Genomic DNA, 16,539 nt, shown 5'->3' with positions numbered 1-16,539 from the left:
CCATAATAAAGTTCATTTGTTACCCTGCCTCAGTTTATCTGGTGAAACCATGAGATTTTTACCATAAGCCTTAACTATTCCAGTACCCTACTTGCAGGTCTCTCATCTTCCACCAATGAGCATGTCCAACCTCTGTATGTCCTCATCCACACCGATCAATTTAACATCCTCCCTCTGTCCAGATGCTCAGCCTGATATGTTGACTGCCCATTTCCCTCCACAAATGCTGCCTGACCTGCTGAGTTCCTCCAGCAGCTTGTTACTTTTTGCTCCAGATTTCACTGCCTGCAGTCTTTTGTGTCTCATGTCTAATATCCTCCCTCTGTTTGCTAACATACATTTGCTCTTAGTTAACCAATGGTTCACCTTTGTGTTCAAATTGCTCCTTGGTCTTGTCCCCATTTCTGCAAACTCCTATAGTTCTGTTGTACTCCTCACACTGTGGCTTCTTGTGCCTCTTTAACACTTTCATCTGCCATTACTGTCTATACCATTTGATATTCAAACACTAACATATGAAAGTTCCTCCTTGAACTTAATCCTCCTCGTAAAATTCCTTAAAAATAGTTTCTGGATCAGACTTTTGTTCACTTGCCCACATGGATTCTTCTTTGGCTCAGAGTCAGTTCTTATCTTCAGCATGAAGCATCTTGGGGCATTAAAGGTGCTATAGCAATGCATGCTATTACATCATTTTAAAATCATAACACTGCCTCACAGGAACATGCTTCCCTGGGATCCTCAGCACTGAACTCTCAAGCCAGCTGTTCCAGGAACCAGGAACTCTGCTAAGAATTTCTTTTTGCTTCACTTGTACTTGGATTTACCTTGCTGAAAAGACATACTGACTGATGTAATTTGAAATAAAAAGACACTTAAAAATAATTCCAGCAATAAAAAGAAACATATACACCAGGTGGGTAAGAGAAGAACTTTAAACTTATATACAGCTTGTTTGCTAGTATTATAATTAGTGAAGCAAGTTTAATTTATACCAAAGACTTTTCTTCAGCAGAACAGGATCGGCAAACGTTTTTCCCCCATCTCTCAGAGCACTTTAGCAAAAACCTTGGCAAATGAGAGGGATATTAACGGTGGCTTGTGGCCAATGGTCATATTTGGAGTTGTTGGGCAGAGGAATTTCCCACAGTGCTTCTCGATGGATTATCTAACCCACTGAGAAGCTGAGAGGTGGAACTCAATGAATTGGAGAGAGGCCGGCCGTCTTGATCCATTTGTCATTATTTTCCTGCTTTTGACCTTGTTTGCACGACAGGCGCCAGGTAAGGGCCCCCCGAGATAAACACTCAGAGCAAACGGGTCTGCGCCGCGACGGTGGGCGGGCGGCTGCTGCACAGCGTTAGTGCGAGGGCTGCTCGGGTCTTCAAGAGATAAACAACCCAAAAAAAACAGGAGACGTCGTTTTAAGCGTGGGAACAACTCCGCCGGCGGAATGAGTTTTTTTTATAGCAGGAAAAGTTTTTTCTTTCTGTCGTTTCTAACTTTCAGGGGGCATTTGTAGCGTGTTTGCTGGGGGCGAGCTCAGGGTGAGGAATTGCAGAAGGCCCAGTGCTGGAGCTGCTGGGCTTCTCCCCCAACCCCCCATCCCACACTGGCAGTAACTCGGATGCTGCCAGTGCCCCGGCTGAGCTGCGTTAGCGCACGTTGGGTCGACCTGAAGGTTGCTTCACTCTTCCTGGCGCATTTATCAAAAACAAGGCACTGCGGGGGGGGGGGGGGGGGGGGAACCTGCACAAAACAAAACCCTGTTTCCCTGAAGCAGCTATTAATGCTTTTATTTTTGCAGACCCTGTTGTGTCCGTCCTTAGCTGAATCCAGATATAAAATCTTGCCGCCTTTAACCCCAGACCTGTCAGTTGCAAGGTTTTTATTATTGGTTGTTCCTGTTGGTTCAATGATGTCTCCTCGCTCATAGGTGTCACATAGTTTAAATGATAATTGGAGTCTCCACTGATTTGCAGGCAAGGATCTTTGACCCTCATTAAAAGCATGGTTAATACTCCTTAAATATAGATCTTTTATAATTAAGATATATAAAGTTGCTTATATCTTAAAGTATAAGCAACTTTGTAACCTGCTTATAAAGTTTGGAATCATTAATGACTTTGGATTTCATCTTTAAGAATGGTGTTTGACTAGAAAGAACCTGGAATTGTCACTCGTTGCAACACATGCACATCTAACCAGCCAGTTCCAAATTACTTAAGCCTGCCTGGTACTGTTACTCAACAACATTATACCACCAAGAGAGTGGAAGTCAATGAGACCACACAGCTGTGCAGTTTAGTCCAACCCCAATTCAATTATTAGTAAAAGAGTGCACCTGCATTTTTAATTTACGAAGTTTAGTCTACTGTCAGTAATTTTATTTAGAAGATAATGGTCTGTATTTTGCAGCCATCATTGAAGCAACACCACTTGGCATTGACTTCTAAGAAAGCTGCTTATAAAGTTTTGGCAATCTCAGTGATGTGGATTTTTCCTTTCTTGATGTTAATTTAATTCTTTGCCAACAATGGGAGATCTCCGATGTCCAGCAACAGTAATGTCATCAGCAGGCTGAACAGCCAGTTACATTTAAGAATTAAGCAAACCAGGAAGACAGGCTGTTTTATTGAACTTTTGCTTTTACAGGAAAGTGCAATGGAGATTGGGTTGGAGATAGAAGTGGAAGTACATGAACAAACATTTTTGTGGCATTATTTGAAAGTGTGCTGAACTTTTATCATGGAAAGAATAACTTGACATCCCACAAATATGTAAATGGATTTTCAAGCCAAAAGAGATTAAATACTAGTGATACTGAATTGGCACACACTAGCACCTCTGTTTCCCAAAGAGAATAACGTATGAAAAAGTTCTTGTCAATTTATTTGGCTTTCATTTCCATAATGAATGCTTCAGAATATTCCAGTGGAAGAGCTGGATATCACTCTGAAATCTTTTGGATTCTCGCACTTAACCAACCTCATTCAGAATCTAGAGTTGCAGTGATGTAAACATTACAGCCACAAAACTGGGCTGTCGGTATTTAGGTATGATGTTTCTCTGTAAATATAAGATCAGATATTTTGACATTCTTATGATATCAGGCAAGTGGCAAATTTTTATCTTGCTCTTGACTTCTGCTTTGACAATGGTGGAGGGACTTCAGAGTGTCAAGTCAAGTCGAGTTTATTGTCATGTGCACAAGCACAATGAGGTACAGGTACAATGAAAAACTTGCAGCAGCATCACAGGCATGTAGGTATAGATGAAATACAATATATATTATACATAAATTATATGACAGTGAAGAGAGAGGGGAACAAAGCATGCAAAAACAAGACATTAGTGCAAAAGAAAAGACACAATCAGAGGTAAGTCCATGGTAGTACAAGAGGTAGTCCATAGTGTTCAGTTGCTGAGCTAGGATTAGGGTTGTGCAGGTCGGTTCAAGAACCTGATGGTTGTAGCAGTTCCTGAACCTGGTGGTGTGGGACTTCGGGCTTCTGTGCTGGTGAGTCACCCGTCTAGGATACGCAGCTTTTGACCACCACTTGTACTCTTTATATTCATGTGGCTAGTTCAGTTGAGTTTCTGGTTAATGGTGTCTGTGTGGAGTTTGCACGTTCTCCTTGTGGCCGCGTGGGTTTCCTCCAGGTGCTCTGCTGGATGTTTTAGCTAAAATGCTATTTGTATGAAAATTCTGCTCCCAGTGATATAACACTGAACAGTATTGAGGTAATTTTGCAACAGCATGCTCCCAGCATGGATGGGACAGGCTGATTTTATGACCTACATCTGATGTAGCAAAGTCTATGCCCAAAGTCCTGGCTTGCAAAATCACACTTTAATTCATCAAATTTACTTGAAACTTTTTCCAAAAAAAAATGAGGGACCAGTGTCATCATTGGTACTTTTAAAAGAGAGTGCAAACAATTTTCTCTACTTTTAGTGGATCTTAACCAGATTTGTTGATGGTTTGCCATTAAGGATATGGCAGGGAGAACTCAAAATCCAATGGACTGAGAAAGTGTTAGTAAATACACTTGCATTTGGAACACCCTCATCTCACACATGTGGCAGGGACCCAATTTCTACTCATACTCTTCAGAAAATGAAGCAAGTCCATGCCTGCATGCAGCAAGACCTTGGCAACATTCAGGCATGGGCTAATTCATGGCAAGTAATATTGTATTGCCAAACAGTGACCATCTTTTATCAGAGAGTCTAACCACCTAACCTTGACATTCAGTGACATTACAAAGGCAGCAGCTTATGTTCTGTGCATGGATTGTTTGGTATTAAATTTCATTGTGCGTGAGGCCCAAAGTATCCTGTACAATTTAACAGGCCTTGGCAGCAGATATTGCAGAGCTAGTTGAGGAACTCGGGTACGTGAAAGGTTGCCGGTTACAGGTCCTAAAGGATTATTGGTGGTAGCCTGACTTGCCAAGGCAAGACTATACTTGAGAGGGCTGGGAGAAAAAAGCCCTTGAAGAGGGTTCCTGCTTTTATGCAATGATTAATGCTGATAAATGAATATACTGCACATTTGCTGAAGGCAGTATTGACCTCTTGGCTTATAAATTCTATAAAATAGCAAAACATTCTTGTGCACCATACAATAGAATTTTATCAAAAACCTGATCAAGTATTTACAGTGAAGTTCTTGCAAGACTTCAAATTGCTTCTAGGACTTTTAATGCCTATTATGCACTTACATACAAAGCCACTTTGCCATGTGTAGTGGCGTCCAACAGCATTCAGCGAACTTTTTGATATCAAGGACCTGACCATCTCCTCTCCTTTCCTCCCCACCCTGTATTCCATGGTCCACTGCCCTCTCCTACCAGATTCCTTCTTTTTCAGCCCTTTGCCTCTTCTACCTATCACCTCTCAGTTTACTACATCTTCTCCCCCTCCCCCATCCACCTACCATCCCCCCCCCCTCACCTGGTCTCACCTCTCACCTGAACTCACCTGTCACCTGCCTGCGTGTGCTCCTCCCTCTTCCCCCACCTTCTTATTCTGGCTTCTGCCTTCTTCCTTTCCAGTCTTGATGAAGGATCTCGGCCTGAAATGTGGACTGCTTATTTCCCTCCATAGGTGCTGCCTGACCTGCTGAGTTACTCCAGCACTTCTTGTGTATTGCTCCAGATTCCAGCATCTGCAGAATTTTTTGTGTCCCCAAAAACAGTGTAGAGTCTTGGGACAATCAAACTCCCACTGTCTGGGGGTTTACAAATTAGTCTTTGTGATTTGAATGACCATTATATGGATTTGGTGGAATAATGATTATGCATCATAACATACAAATTGTTTCAAAGCTGAGGCAGCTTAAATGTCAGAGAGCAATGCTTCACACTCTCAATATCTCACTTCCCCCAAAAGTTGAATAAGCTCCATTTTGAAAATTTCAAATTAACAATTTTGATTTTAGGATTCAGAATCTAGATAGGTAAATGTATTTAAGGTGTAGATGAGGCAAGATCTGATTGTTGAAACAGATTAGAGAGCCTGATTGCTCTACCTTTTTTTTGACTTGTGTGGGAGTGAAGTGTTGGATGTAAGAGGGTAATTACTACTTTAAGGCTTTTACCCCTTTTAAGTACAGTGTCAGATGGTTGACAGCTCTCTTGGTTGCAACAACATTTGTAGAAACTTTCTGAATCAGTCTGGAGGTGCTGTTGGAGTAAATCACGTTTAATGGAGTTCTTGAGTGAGTTTATTTAATAATTCAAACAATCATCAAACAATGAGCCCTGATACTATCTGAGGTATAATTTTACAAAACAGTTTGGATTAACCTCTGAGTTACTCATACAAAATGGGTTTCTTTTATAAAAAGATGAAGTTATTATGAAGAAATACATTCCTAGTTTAATCTACTCTATTCCTTGAGTGTATAAATGATGACTAGTGTTTCTCTAAAAGGAAAAAAAAGCATTTAAAGTTGTCTGCAAATTAGGTTTATCATAGAAAGGAAAACAATTAATTTTGGGTATTTCTTGTCCATTGACTGCAGCTTCCCAGTTCTGAACTCTGTTCCTGCCAATGACCGGAAATTTGGATTGTAATGAGAAGGGATTTCTGGAACAATTTCACCACATATGATTCATATTGGGTGGGCCAGGTTACACCTACATAGCAGCTGGAACTGTCCTGTCCTGTCTAGTTCTGCCGTTGGATTTTCACCAGAAGAACAATGTTAAAGTGCTTCTTAATGATTGTGACAGTGGAAGCACTATTGATGACATACTGTATATTTGTTGAAATAGTGCAAATAATAATTTAATCTTTCAGAAGTAAACCCACAGCATAACTTTTAAATGTTTTAACTAAAAGCTCACAGTCAATTTCAGTTTATTGGGAGGTGTACGCCACAATCTACCAAAATCCAATCTATTTACCTAACACATTTAGTGGTAAAGTATGTTCCTGCAAAATACTACACCAAAAATGCTTCCCCATCACTTCACACAGTAACATTTGCTTCCAAACTTTACAACAAGTCAAATAGGGTTTAGGGCATCTACAGTAAATGGTAGGGCACTAGAGGGACCTTGGGGTTCAAGTCCACAGTTCCCTGAAAGTGACAACCCAGCTAGATAGTGAAGAAGGTATGTGGCATGCTTGCTCTCATAGGTTGGGGCATGAAAGTAAAGGTTGGGATGTTATGTTGCAACTTTACATAACACTGGTTAGGCCACATTTGGAGTATGGTATGCAATTGTGGTTATCACACTATGTGCTTGTAATGGAGAAAGTGCAGAGGAGATTCACCAGGATGTTGCCTGGATCGGAAGGCTTTGGTAATGAGGAGAGATAGGATAGACTGGGACTGTTTTTCCTGGAGCAAAGGGGGCCAAGGGGTAACCTGACAGAGGTATATAAAATTATAAGAAGCATAGATGGTCAGAATCTTTTTCCTGTGGTAGGGATATCAAAAATAAAATGGCATAGGTTTAAAATGGAAGGAAGGAGTTTTTAAAGGGGAGTTGAGTGGAGGGTTCTTTGACACGGAGAGCAGTTAATATCTGGAGCTCACTGGCAGAGGAGGTGCTGGAATCAGAAACAATCACTACATTTAAGATGCATTTAGTCAGGCAGTAGAATAGGCAAAGCATAGAAGGATAGGACCCTGATATGGGCAAATGGGATTGGTGTAGATGGGCAAAAAGTTTGACATGGACGTGGTGGGCTGAAGGACCTGTATATGGCTGTACAACTCCATTACTGTATTACTTACTTGTTCTGCAGTAAGTTTTACTGCAAAACAGTTATGTAAAAGACCAGATTATATAGAAATGAAATAAAAATGTTATTTCAGATAGTTTCCCTTTCTTTAAAAAAAAGACAGCTGAAGTTGAGCTGCAAGTATGTTCTGCTGTGTAATGCTGTGACCTTTATTTGGCACTAAACAGATTATGTGATCATTATCACGTTACTCTTTGTAGGAGTTTGCTGTCTGCAAGTTGGCTGCAGCATTTTCTACATCAATGATTAGAAAATTTCAGGGTTAAACTGTTTTGGGAAAAGCATTATATAAATGGAAATCTTTTCTGAATAATTTTGAAGTGTTTCTGAATGTTGCACGATTCAGAAGTAAGGCCGTGAGAATATTAACAAGGATGAGCTTCCTTTTGTGACCAGTCTTTGTGATTTTATTTTCAATTAAACATTGCTTCAGTAATGAACTGATCTGCTAATCCATTCAGTTCCAACTACTTCTATTAGGCTTTTGTGTCATCTGGAGTGATAGCAGCACACACACAGAATAGAGTAATTATTTATGGCTATGTAACACACACTACATGTTCCTGCACAACAGTAGGAAAATGGTGCGAGGCTATAGGTGTGTAGAGAAATGAAGGTAAAATTTGTATAGCTTGACCAAATATATATCAGCATTTTGGAATTTTACTTTTAAAATTCTCGTACCTTCTGGTGGATGTGCATTAATGATTCCATCAAGAATAATTCCAGATCTTTTTAAATGGTTTTCCATTCTTTACTCCTTTTTAACCTCACTTTCTTGAGTGGTTGTACAAAAATGCAAAGCACTTTTGTCTGGAGCACATAAAGGAACTGTTTAAGTTAGGAGGTAAAATACTTGCCACATATGCTTGGAAGTCAGTCTTTGTCTGAACGTGAACACGCAGATATTTTAACAACGACTATATCGAGGTGCAAATAAACAAGTGGCTGGAGGTACTCAGTGAGCCAGGCAACATCTGTGGAGGAAAATGGATTGTCTTCATTTTTAGGTCAAGCCCCTTCACCTGGACTGACGAGTTTAATCTCCTCACTCCGTACAGACGAAGGATCTCGACCTGAAACAGCAATAGTCCGTTTCCCGCCACAGATGTTGCCTGAGTTCCTCCAACCACTCATTTTTTTTGTTCCAGGTTCCAGCATCTGCGGTGTCTCATGTCTTCACTATACCTATGTGGATGAAGTCACATTGCAGCTTGATGAGGCACTTGAAACTTGTCACATTTGAGGCACCAAGTTATTCTGTTCATAACATTTTATAACAGAAAATTAAGGTGGCCTTTGGGGTTAAAGAGGAAGGAAGGTTAAGTGTATTTTTATGAACGTAGTAGAACATCTGATTCAATTCATCACACCTTGTACATTGTCCCAAAGAGTCTAGGTAAAAGGTAAAATGTAAAATGTGGGCATCAGACTTTCTGTAAATTATTTCTTATACAAAACATTGACATCATTTAAAATAATCCTAAAATGGATCCACCTCTTCCAAGAGAGGGGTGCTTGGAGGCCAACGATACATTTTTGAATTTATCTAGGTCACTGTTTTATAATTAGCTTTTCAACACCAAAATTAAAATTTGGGTGGATTTCATTGACCACCGGGAAACAAATAAATTGCTTGTTGTAGTGTAGAAGATCAGCTTAGCATACATGCAGTTTAATGAGCATATTCTGGCTACGCCTATCAGTATTCAGAAAGCAATAACTTAAAGTTGTTGAACACTCTCACAAAAGTATAATGTATTGTGGATTTTCTGCCTGTTCCTTTCTGTGGAAGAAGTTAAGCTCTTTAGCACACCTCTCTGTTATGGGGTGCATGGGTGGGGTGAGAGCTAGAAGAGTCATGGCAGCATTCAATCTGGATATCGGTAATAGGTGCTAATAAACTAAAAAGGTTATAGAAAAGCTTTACAAGGATGTTGCCGGGACTGGAGGGCTTGAGTTTTAAAAGGGAGACTGGATAGGCTGGATAGTTTTCCCTGCAGCAAAGGGGGCTGAAGGTGACCTTATAGAGGTTTATAAATCATGAGGGGCATAGATAGTCATAGTCTTTTTCCCAGAGTATGGGAGCCTAACCTAGAGGGCATAGTTTAAGATGAGAGGGAAAAGATTTAAAGGGGACCTGATGGTCGAGTCTTTCATGCGATATATGGAAAAGAGCTGCCAGAGGAAGTGGTAGAGGTGGGTACAATCACAATGTTTAAAAGGCGTTCTGACAGGAACATAAATAGGAAAGATTTAGGGGGATATGGGCCAAAAGCAAGCAAGTGGAATTAGCTCAGGTAGGCACCTTGGTCAGCATGCATGAGTTGGGTCGATGGGCCTGTTTCTGTGCTGTTTGTCTCTATGGTTAGATGGGTAGATATTTTTATTTGCTTTCATAAACATGCGCCCTGAAGGCTCTGTTGCCTGCCCCAGTAGCTGGACGATGGTGTATTTTGGATGGGGAGGACTCTGGAGTGTGAGGGGGAAAAGACCCCAATTGCCATGAGCCATATGGGAACCAATGATAGACAAGACAAAAAAGGAGGTTTTTGCAGAAAGAATATGAACAGCCACAATTCAACCTCCAAAGAAAAAACAGAACGACAAAAGTAAGAATCTCAGGACTGCCACTTGAACCATGTGCAAAATTGGGATAGGGTAAATGAGATTAGAGAGTTGAATATGTAGTTCAAAGAAAGGTGCAGGAAAAATATGTTTCAATTGAAAGGACATTGGCACCAGGACTGGGGAAAGAGGAAGCTGTTCCTTTGGAACAGGTTTTCATTTGAATTGAGCTGGAACCAGTGTCTATCAAATCAGATCATTAAGCTGAATTGTTGGAGTTTGAAGGATTCTGGTGAGGAGAAACTTATAAAGTTTGGGTGGCACAACTGGTCCAGTTGCTGCTTCACAGCTCCAGTGAGCCAGGTTTAATCCTAAATGGTAGTATCCAGCGGGTAGTTAATAAGAATATGGGGAGATTAAAGTGAAGTAGATTAGGATTAATGTTAAAGTGGGTGTTTGATGGTCGGCACAGATTCAGTCGGGTTAAGGGCCCGCTTCTGTGCTTGGTGAATTAATGGCATAAATAGGCATGATCTATTAACCATTTCAAAGACCGGATTGAAAATTTAACCAAAGTTGGGAATTAAATATTCCAGAATATTTCTCTTTTGGAAAAGAGAGGCAAAATGAAAAAGCAGGTACGTAGCCGTAAATTAAAGATGGGATGAAGACATGAGAGAGGAGGGATCCTAGCTCAGAAAATCAAGAAATAGAATCAATTTGAGTGGAGCTAAGAGACAGCAAGGGGCATTTGTATGTAGGGCACCAAACAGCAGAGAGAAATACAAGGCTCCATATAAACATTAGAGATCTACATAATGAAGGTAAAGCAGTATTAACAGTGGAATATAATTTGGGTATAGATTGTGCAAACTAAGTTAGCTGTAATAGTATTGAGAACACATTTATTGAGTGCTTTAGAGATGGTTCCTCAATGTACTGATTTAAAAACTAACAAGGGAACATGCTATTTTAGATATAGTATTGTGTAATGAGTAAGAAATGATTGATGACCTAGTAATTAAGGGACCTTCAGGGGACAGATGTTTATATAAAAATTGAAAGTGATTTTGTTCAATCTGAAACTGGGATCTTAATTCCTGAATAAAACATTGCTATGAAAACATGAGGCATTAATTGGCTGTGATTGTTTGGAAAAACTAAATTGAAATGTATGACAGAAAAAATGCAATGGCTAATATTTAAAGAATTAGTAGCTATTTTACAAGAAATGTATATCCTTTTTTTTACTGCAAGACCAAACCAGGAAAAGTGGTTCAGCCTTGGTTAATGAGCAGTTGATAAAGATTCTATTGAATCCAAAGGAAAGATGTAAGTGTTCCCTAAAAAGCAGTAAGCCTGAAGACAGAGAAAACTTTAGAATTAAACCACGGTTTGACAAGGGAAAGTTGAATAGGAGAATAGTAAAAAGGAAAAGATTAGTTAAATTTGATGTTGGTTCATTCATAGAATGAGACAGGAGAAATTGTACTGGCAGAATAAAGAAGTAATAGAAATTAAACAATTATTTGTTTGTCTATTTTAACAGAAAAAGACTCCTGGAAATAGTGAATGACAGCCTGAGGAGAATTAATATGTGCAGAAATGATATTGGAGCAATTAATGGAAATGAAAGATGATAAATTCCCTGGGTCTGATGATCTGCATCCTAAGGGTTTGAAGAAGGTAGCTAAGGAGACAGTAGATGCATTGATTATCATCTTCAAAATTCCATTGAATCTAGTAGGATTCCCACATATTAGAAGACACAAATGTAACCTCACTTTTTAAGAAGAAAGGGAGAAAGCAAGTAGCCAAGGTCCAGGTATCCTGATATCAGGAGCAGGGAAAATTCTGCAACTTCTCATTAAAGAACTGGTATGGGGCACCAAGGAAATAATAAATCCATTTTGAATTTGCCCAATCAGATTTAGAAAGTGTAATCATGCTTGATAGATTTGTTGGGGTTATAATTATAAGAATAGAGGGAGTGAACAATTTTACAGTGAGTTTGTAAATAATGTAGTTCAGTGTGCAACTAGGATCCAAACGAAGGAAACCGTGACAGTATGAAGAAAGAGTTGGCTGTGCTTGATTGAAAAGTCTAACAGTGGACAGGCAATGACTGGCATTCAAAAATAATGCATAATTTGCAAAGAGAATATACTTCTTTAAGACTCAGAGAATGCAATAGGAAAAGTGCTCCATCTGTGGCTGACAGCAGAAATTAAAGATACTCTTAAATCAAAAGATTAAGCTTATAAAGTTGCCAGAAATAGGAGAAAGCCTGAGTATTGGGAGTACTTTATAGCACAGCAGAGGAGGGCCAAGAAACTGATAAAGAAAGGCAAGATAGAATTTGAGAGTAAATTGGCAAGGAATATAATGGATTGTAAGAGCTTTTACGGGTATGTAAAAGGAAATGACTAGTGAAGAAAGTGGTTCTCTTTTGGATAGAGACCAGAAAATTTATAATGGGGAATAAAGAAGTGGCAGGGGAATTAAACAACATTGTTGTGCCTGTGTTCCAGAAGAAGGTATACCAAGGGAACTAAGCGTCCAGTGAAAATTACCCAAAAAAAAGCACTAGAGAAGTTGATGAGAGTAAAAGCTGATAAATCCCATGGACCTGGTTATCTACTTTCCAGAATGAATTGGTTTCAGAGATAGTGGATATTCTGGTTATCATCTTCCAAAATTCTATAGGTTCTGAAATTATTTCTATGGATCAGAGGGTAGCAAATGTGACCATGCTATTTAAGGGAAAGGACCTGTTAGCTTAACGTCAGTGATGGAAAAGGTGCTGGCGTTGACAGAGAGGGATATAATGACAGAACATCTTGAAAAGAACAATAGAATTAAGCAGAGTTAGGAAAGATTTATGACAAATATGTTTGACAAATCTGGTGGAGTTTCTTTGAGTAAGTGACTAGTAGAATACATGAAAGCACATCAGTGGATGTGGAGCAATTGGTTTTTCAGAAGGCTTTTGACAAGATTGTTCACGAGGTTAGGGGGTAATATACCTACATAGACTGAGAGTTGGTTATCAGACAGAAAGCAAAGAATGGGAATAAACTGATCTTTCTCAGGTTGGCAGGCTGCGAACAATGGGGTCGGTGCATGGACCAAATGTTATATTTCCAATGATTTGCTGATTTCAAACTAGGTGAGGTTGTGAGTAGGGAGGAGGATATAAAGAGGCTTCAAGGTGGTAGAGACAAGCTAAGTGAATAGATAAAAACATGGCAGATGGAATATAATGTGGGAAAGTATGAGCTATCCACCTTGGTGTACAAACAGAAAAACAGGATATTTTTTAAATGCCAAGGGATTGGGTGGTGTTGACGTACAGGAGAAATTTCTTTACACAGCAAGTGGTGAATCTTTGGAATTCTCCACCCTGTAGGGCTCTGGAGGCTTAGTCATTGAGTTCATTCAAAACAGAGATCAATAGGTTTCTGGATATTAGGGGAATTGTAGGAAATGGGGATAGTGCAACCAAATGGCCTTGAAATAGAAGGTCAGCAATGATCTTGATGAATAGTTGAAGGACAAGTGGATCCTATTTCTTATGAGAACCTAGAAAGGGGGTTTGAAGTTATAATAAAGGATGCACCATTTGGGACTGAGTTGAGGAATGGGTGTCAAATCTTTGGAATTCCATACCTCTGAGATGTGGGATGCCCAGCTATTGTCTGTATCAAAGCTGTGATTGGTGACTTTATGGACTTGGGGAAAATTGATTTACACATCACGGAAAAAAGTGGACAAGATTTGCAGGTCCAGCCTCTGTGGTAGAGCAGACTCAAGAAGCCATAACAGAATCAGGTTTATTATCATTGACGTATGTCATGAAATTTGTTGTTTCGTGGCAGTAGTGCAGTGCAAGACATAAAAATTACTATAAGTTACCAAAAAAAAACAAAATAGTGCAAAAGAGGAATAACGAGGGTAGAGTTCATGGGTTCATGGACCGTTCAGAAATCTGATGGTGGAGGGGAAGAAGCTGTTCCTGAAACGTTGAGTGTGAGTCTTCAGGCTCCTGTACCTCCTCCCCGATGGTAGTAATATGAAGAGGGCATGTCCCGGATGGTGAGGGTCCTTAATGATAGATGCTGCCTTCTTGAGGCACTGCCTCTTGAAGATGTCCTCTGTGGTGGGGAGAGTTGTGGCTGTGATGGAGCTGGCTGAGTCTACAACCCTCTGCAGCCTCTTTCAATCCTGCACATTGGAGCCTCCATACCAGGAGATGATGCAACCAGTCAGAATGCTCTCCACCGTACATCTATAGAAATTTGCACGAGTCTTTGGTGACATACCAAATCTCCTCAAACTCCTAATGAATTAGAGCCACTGGCATGCCTTCTTCGTGATTGCATCGATGTGTTGGGCCCAGGATAGATCCTCTTGAGATGTTGATGCCCTGGAACTTGAAGCTGCTCACCTTCTCCATCGCTGAAATATGTGGGTTCTCTATCCTATGATTATCTTATTTCCTCTTTATATTTCTCTTCCCTAATACTGATATGATGCACTACCTTTGGTGATTAATTGACAGCTGCTTGCCACTAAATTCTGCATTTTCCCTCTTAAATTTCTTCGCATCTCTATCTCTCTTCAGTCTATCTCTTTGACCAATCTTTTGGTCACCTGTCCCAAACTGCTGAAAAATACCCGCACTGAATGCTGGCCGAGCACTGCTAAGGTTTTCCAGGCTGTACTCTGCTACCATGTAACTTGCTGGAATATCCCAGTGTTTGGTCTGAGCAGCCTGCTTGTGGATCTTGTGCCAGATTAGACCTGACATTTCAATGGTAATTTTTGTGGCTGAGGAAGAAATCTAAGGGGAGTTGCAATTTTTAAAATTATTTGTGCTTGATGTTCAATTATTTATGTACTTTCAGAACATAAAACAGTAGAGCACAGGAACAGGCCCTTTGGCCCACGATGTCTGTGCCAACCATGATGCCAATCTAAACTAATCCCATCTGCCTGCATGTGGTCTGTCTAAATCCCTCTTAAAATGCTATCATATCTGTTTCTACCACCTCCCCTGGCAGTGCGTTCAGGGCACCTGCCACACTCTATTTGGGGTTGTGGGGGAGGGGGGGAAATTACCTCACTTACCTCCTTTAAGTTTTCTCCCTGTCACTCAACCCTATGCCCTCTAGTATTTGACATTTCCACCCCAGGGAAAAAAGACTCTGACTATCTACCCTCTCTGTATTTCTTATAAATTTATGTACTTCTATCAGGTCGCCCCTCAGCCTTCGACACTCCAGAGAAAACAACCCAGGTTTGTCCAATCTCTCCTTATAGCTAATACTCTTCAATCCAGACATCATCCTGCTGTCCTGGTGAATCTCTTCTGCACCCTCCACATCCTTCCTGTAGTGTGGTAAGCAGATCTGTACGCAATACTCCAAATGTGGCCTAACTAAGGTTTTATACAGCCACATTTTATATAGCAACACTTTTAGGTGACTTTATTTTAAGTTTCTAGCAGTTTTTATAACTTTGATTTTTAATCATGCTTGACTCCTTCAGAATGTCAGGAACAGGTTTGACAGATTTGTAAAGCTGGAAGTAAGGAGTTTCCTCAGCAAGTGCATTCTGATGGACAAGGGTAAGGTACACAAGGGACAATCGCATAACAAGGCAAGGGAAGCTTAACAAATTCCAAACTAAAGCTCTTTATCTGGCTTGGTGTCAAATTTTGTTTGATATCATTGTTTATTCTGCTAATGGTTAAATTTGTTAATATCCAATTTTTTTTCCCTATTTGGAACTGAAATTGATCTTTAGGAATTAACATAATTTAGTATTTGGGAGCCTTTTTGATAATAGGAAATGTTATAATTGACAGAACCACTGGTTGAATATTGTTATGGGAATCTGTGAGGAAATATGGCATATTGAGATAGTTTTTGTGAATTTTAATTTATAAATTATTACTAATGTTCTTACAGTTGCAAAAATGACAAACCACTTTGGTGAAGGTACATGACAGATTGTTCAGGGGCTACGTGTTGGACTGCTAGGATCTTTCTACCACATTCATCTACCATTCAATTCCATACACAAATTTTGGATTTAAACTTTTTTTGATTATTCAGGATTGCCGTTTTGTAGAATATTAGTCACAGAGAGATACAGCATGGAAACCGGGTCTTTAGCCTATCGAGTCAGTGTCGACCATCAACCACTCATTTACACTTAATCCTACATTATTCCATTTTTCTTACTCTCCCCATATTCTCATCAATTCCCCCAGACTCTCCACTCACCTACACACTAGGGGCAATTTGCATTGGAAAATTAACCTACCAACATTTGTGTCTTTGGGATGTGGGAGGAAACTGGTGCATCCGGAGGAAACCTACTGGTTCACAGGGAGAACTTGCAAACTCAATGTAGACAGCACCTAAGGTCAGGATTGAACCTGGTTCTCTTGGGTTGCAATGCAGTGGCTCTACCAACTGCACCACTGTGCTACCCTTATGGTAAAACGTGTAACATTTGCCGTTATTGTTAGCACAATTAACAAAAAATGGTGCCAAGTATATCTTCCTGTTCTTGGAACTTAAAATGAGTGGGATAGATTTTGGGTCACACTGGGTTAGTTAGAGACGTGAGTCAAATAATTCCAATTTATGGTGGCCAGGAATGAATTCAGGATAACTTTTGCTGCTGTGGGGGTGGGGC

At 40.0% G+C, this 16,539-nt stretch overlaps 1 protein-coding gene across 3 annotated transcripts in view; it reads left to right on the top strand.

Moving 5' to 3' along the window:
• Positions 1–1,161: 1,161 nt before the first annotated feature.
• The window catches only part of msrb3 (methionine sulfoxide reductase B3), a 90,000-nt gene continuing 74,622 nt past the window's right edge, over positions 1,162–16,539 (top strand). For 2 of the 3 annotated variants that reach the window (XM_052030334.1, XM_052030335.1), the window contains exon 1: positions 1,192–1,283. Coding sequence is in view for 1 of the 3 variants with exons in the window: in XM_052030333.1 (XP_051886293.1) it covers positions 1,202–1,283 (82 nt within the window). In the remaining 2 variants the exon portion in view is untranslated. Of the gene's footprint in view, positions 1,284–16,539 lie in introns of all 3 variants that reach the window. The other variant, XM_052030333.1, reaches the window with a different exon arrangement.

The sequence above is a fragment of the Pristis pectinata genome, chromosome 15 (assembly GCF_009764475.1).
Source record: "Pristis pectinata isolate sPriPec2 chromosome 15, sPriPec2.1.pri, whole genome shotgun sequence".
Taxonomy (NCBI): domain Eukaryota; kingdom Metazoa; phylum Chordata; class Chondrichthyes; order Rhinopristiformes; family Pristidae; genus Pristis; species Pristis pectinata.
The sequence above is the reverse complement of the archived record's forward strand: the minus strand, read 5'-3'. Positions and strand labels throughout refer to the sequence as shown.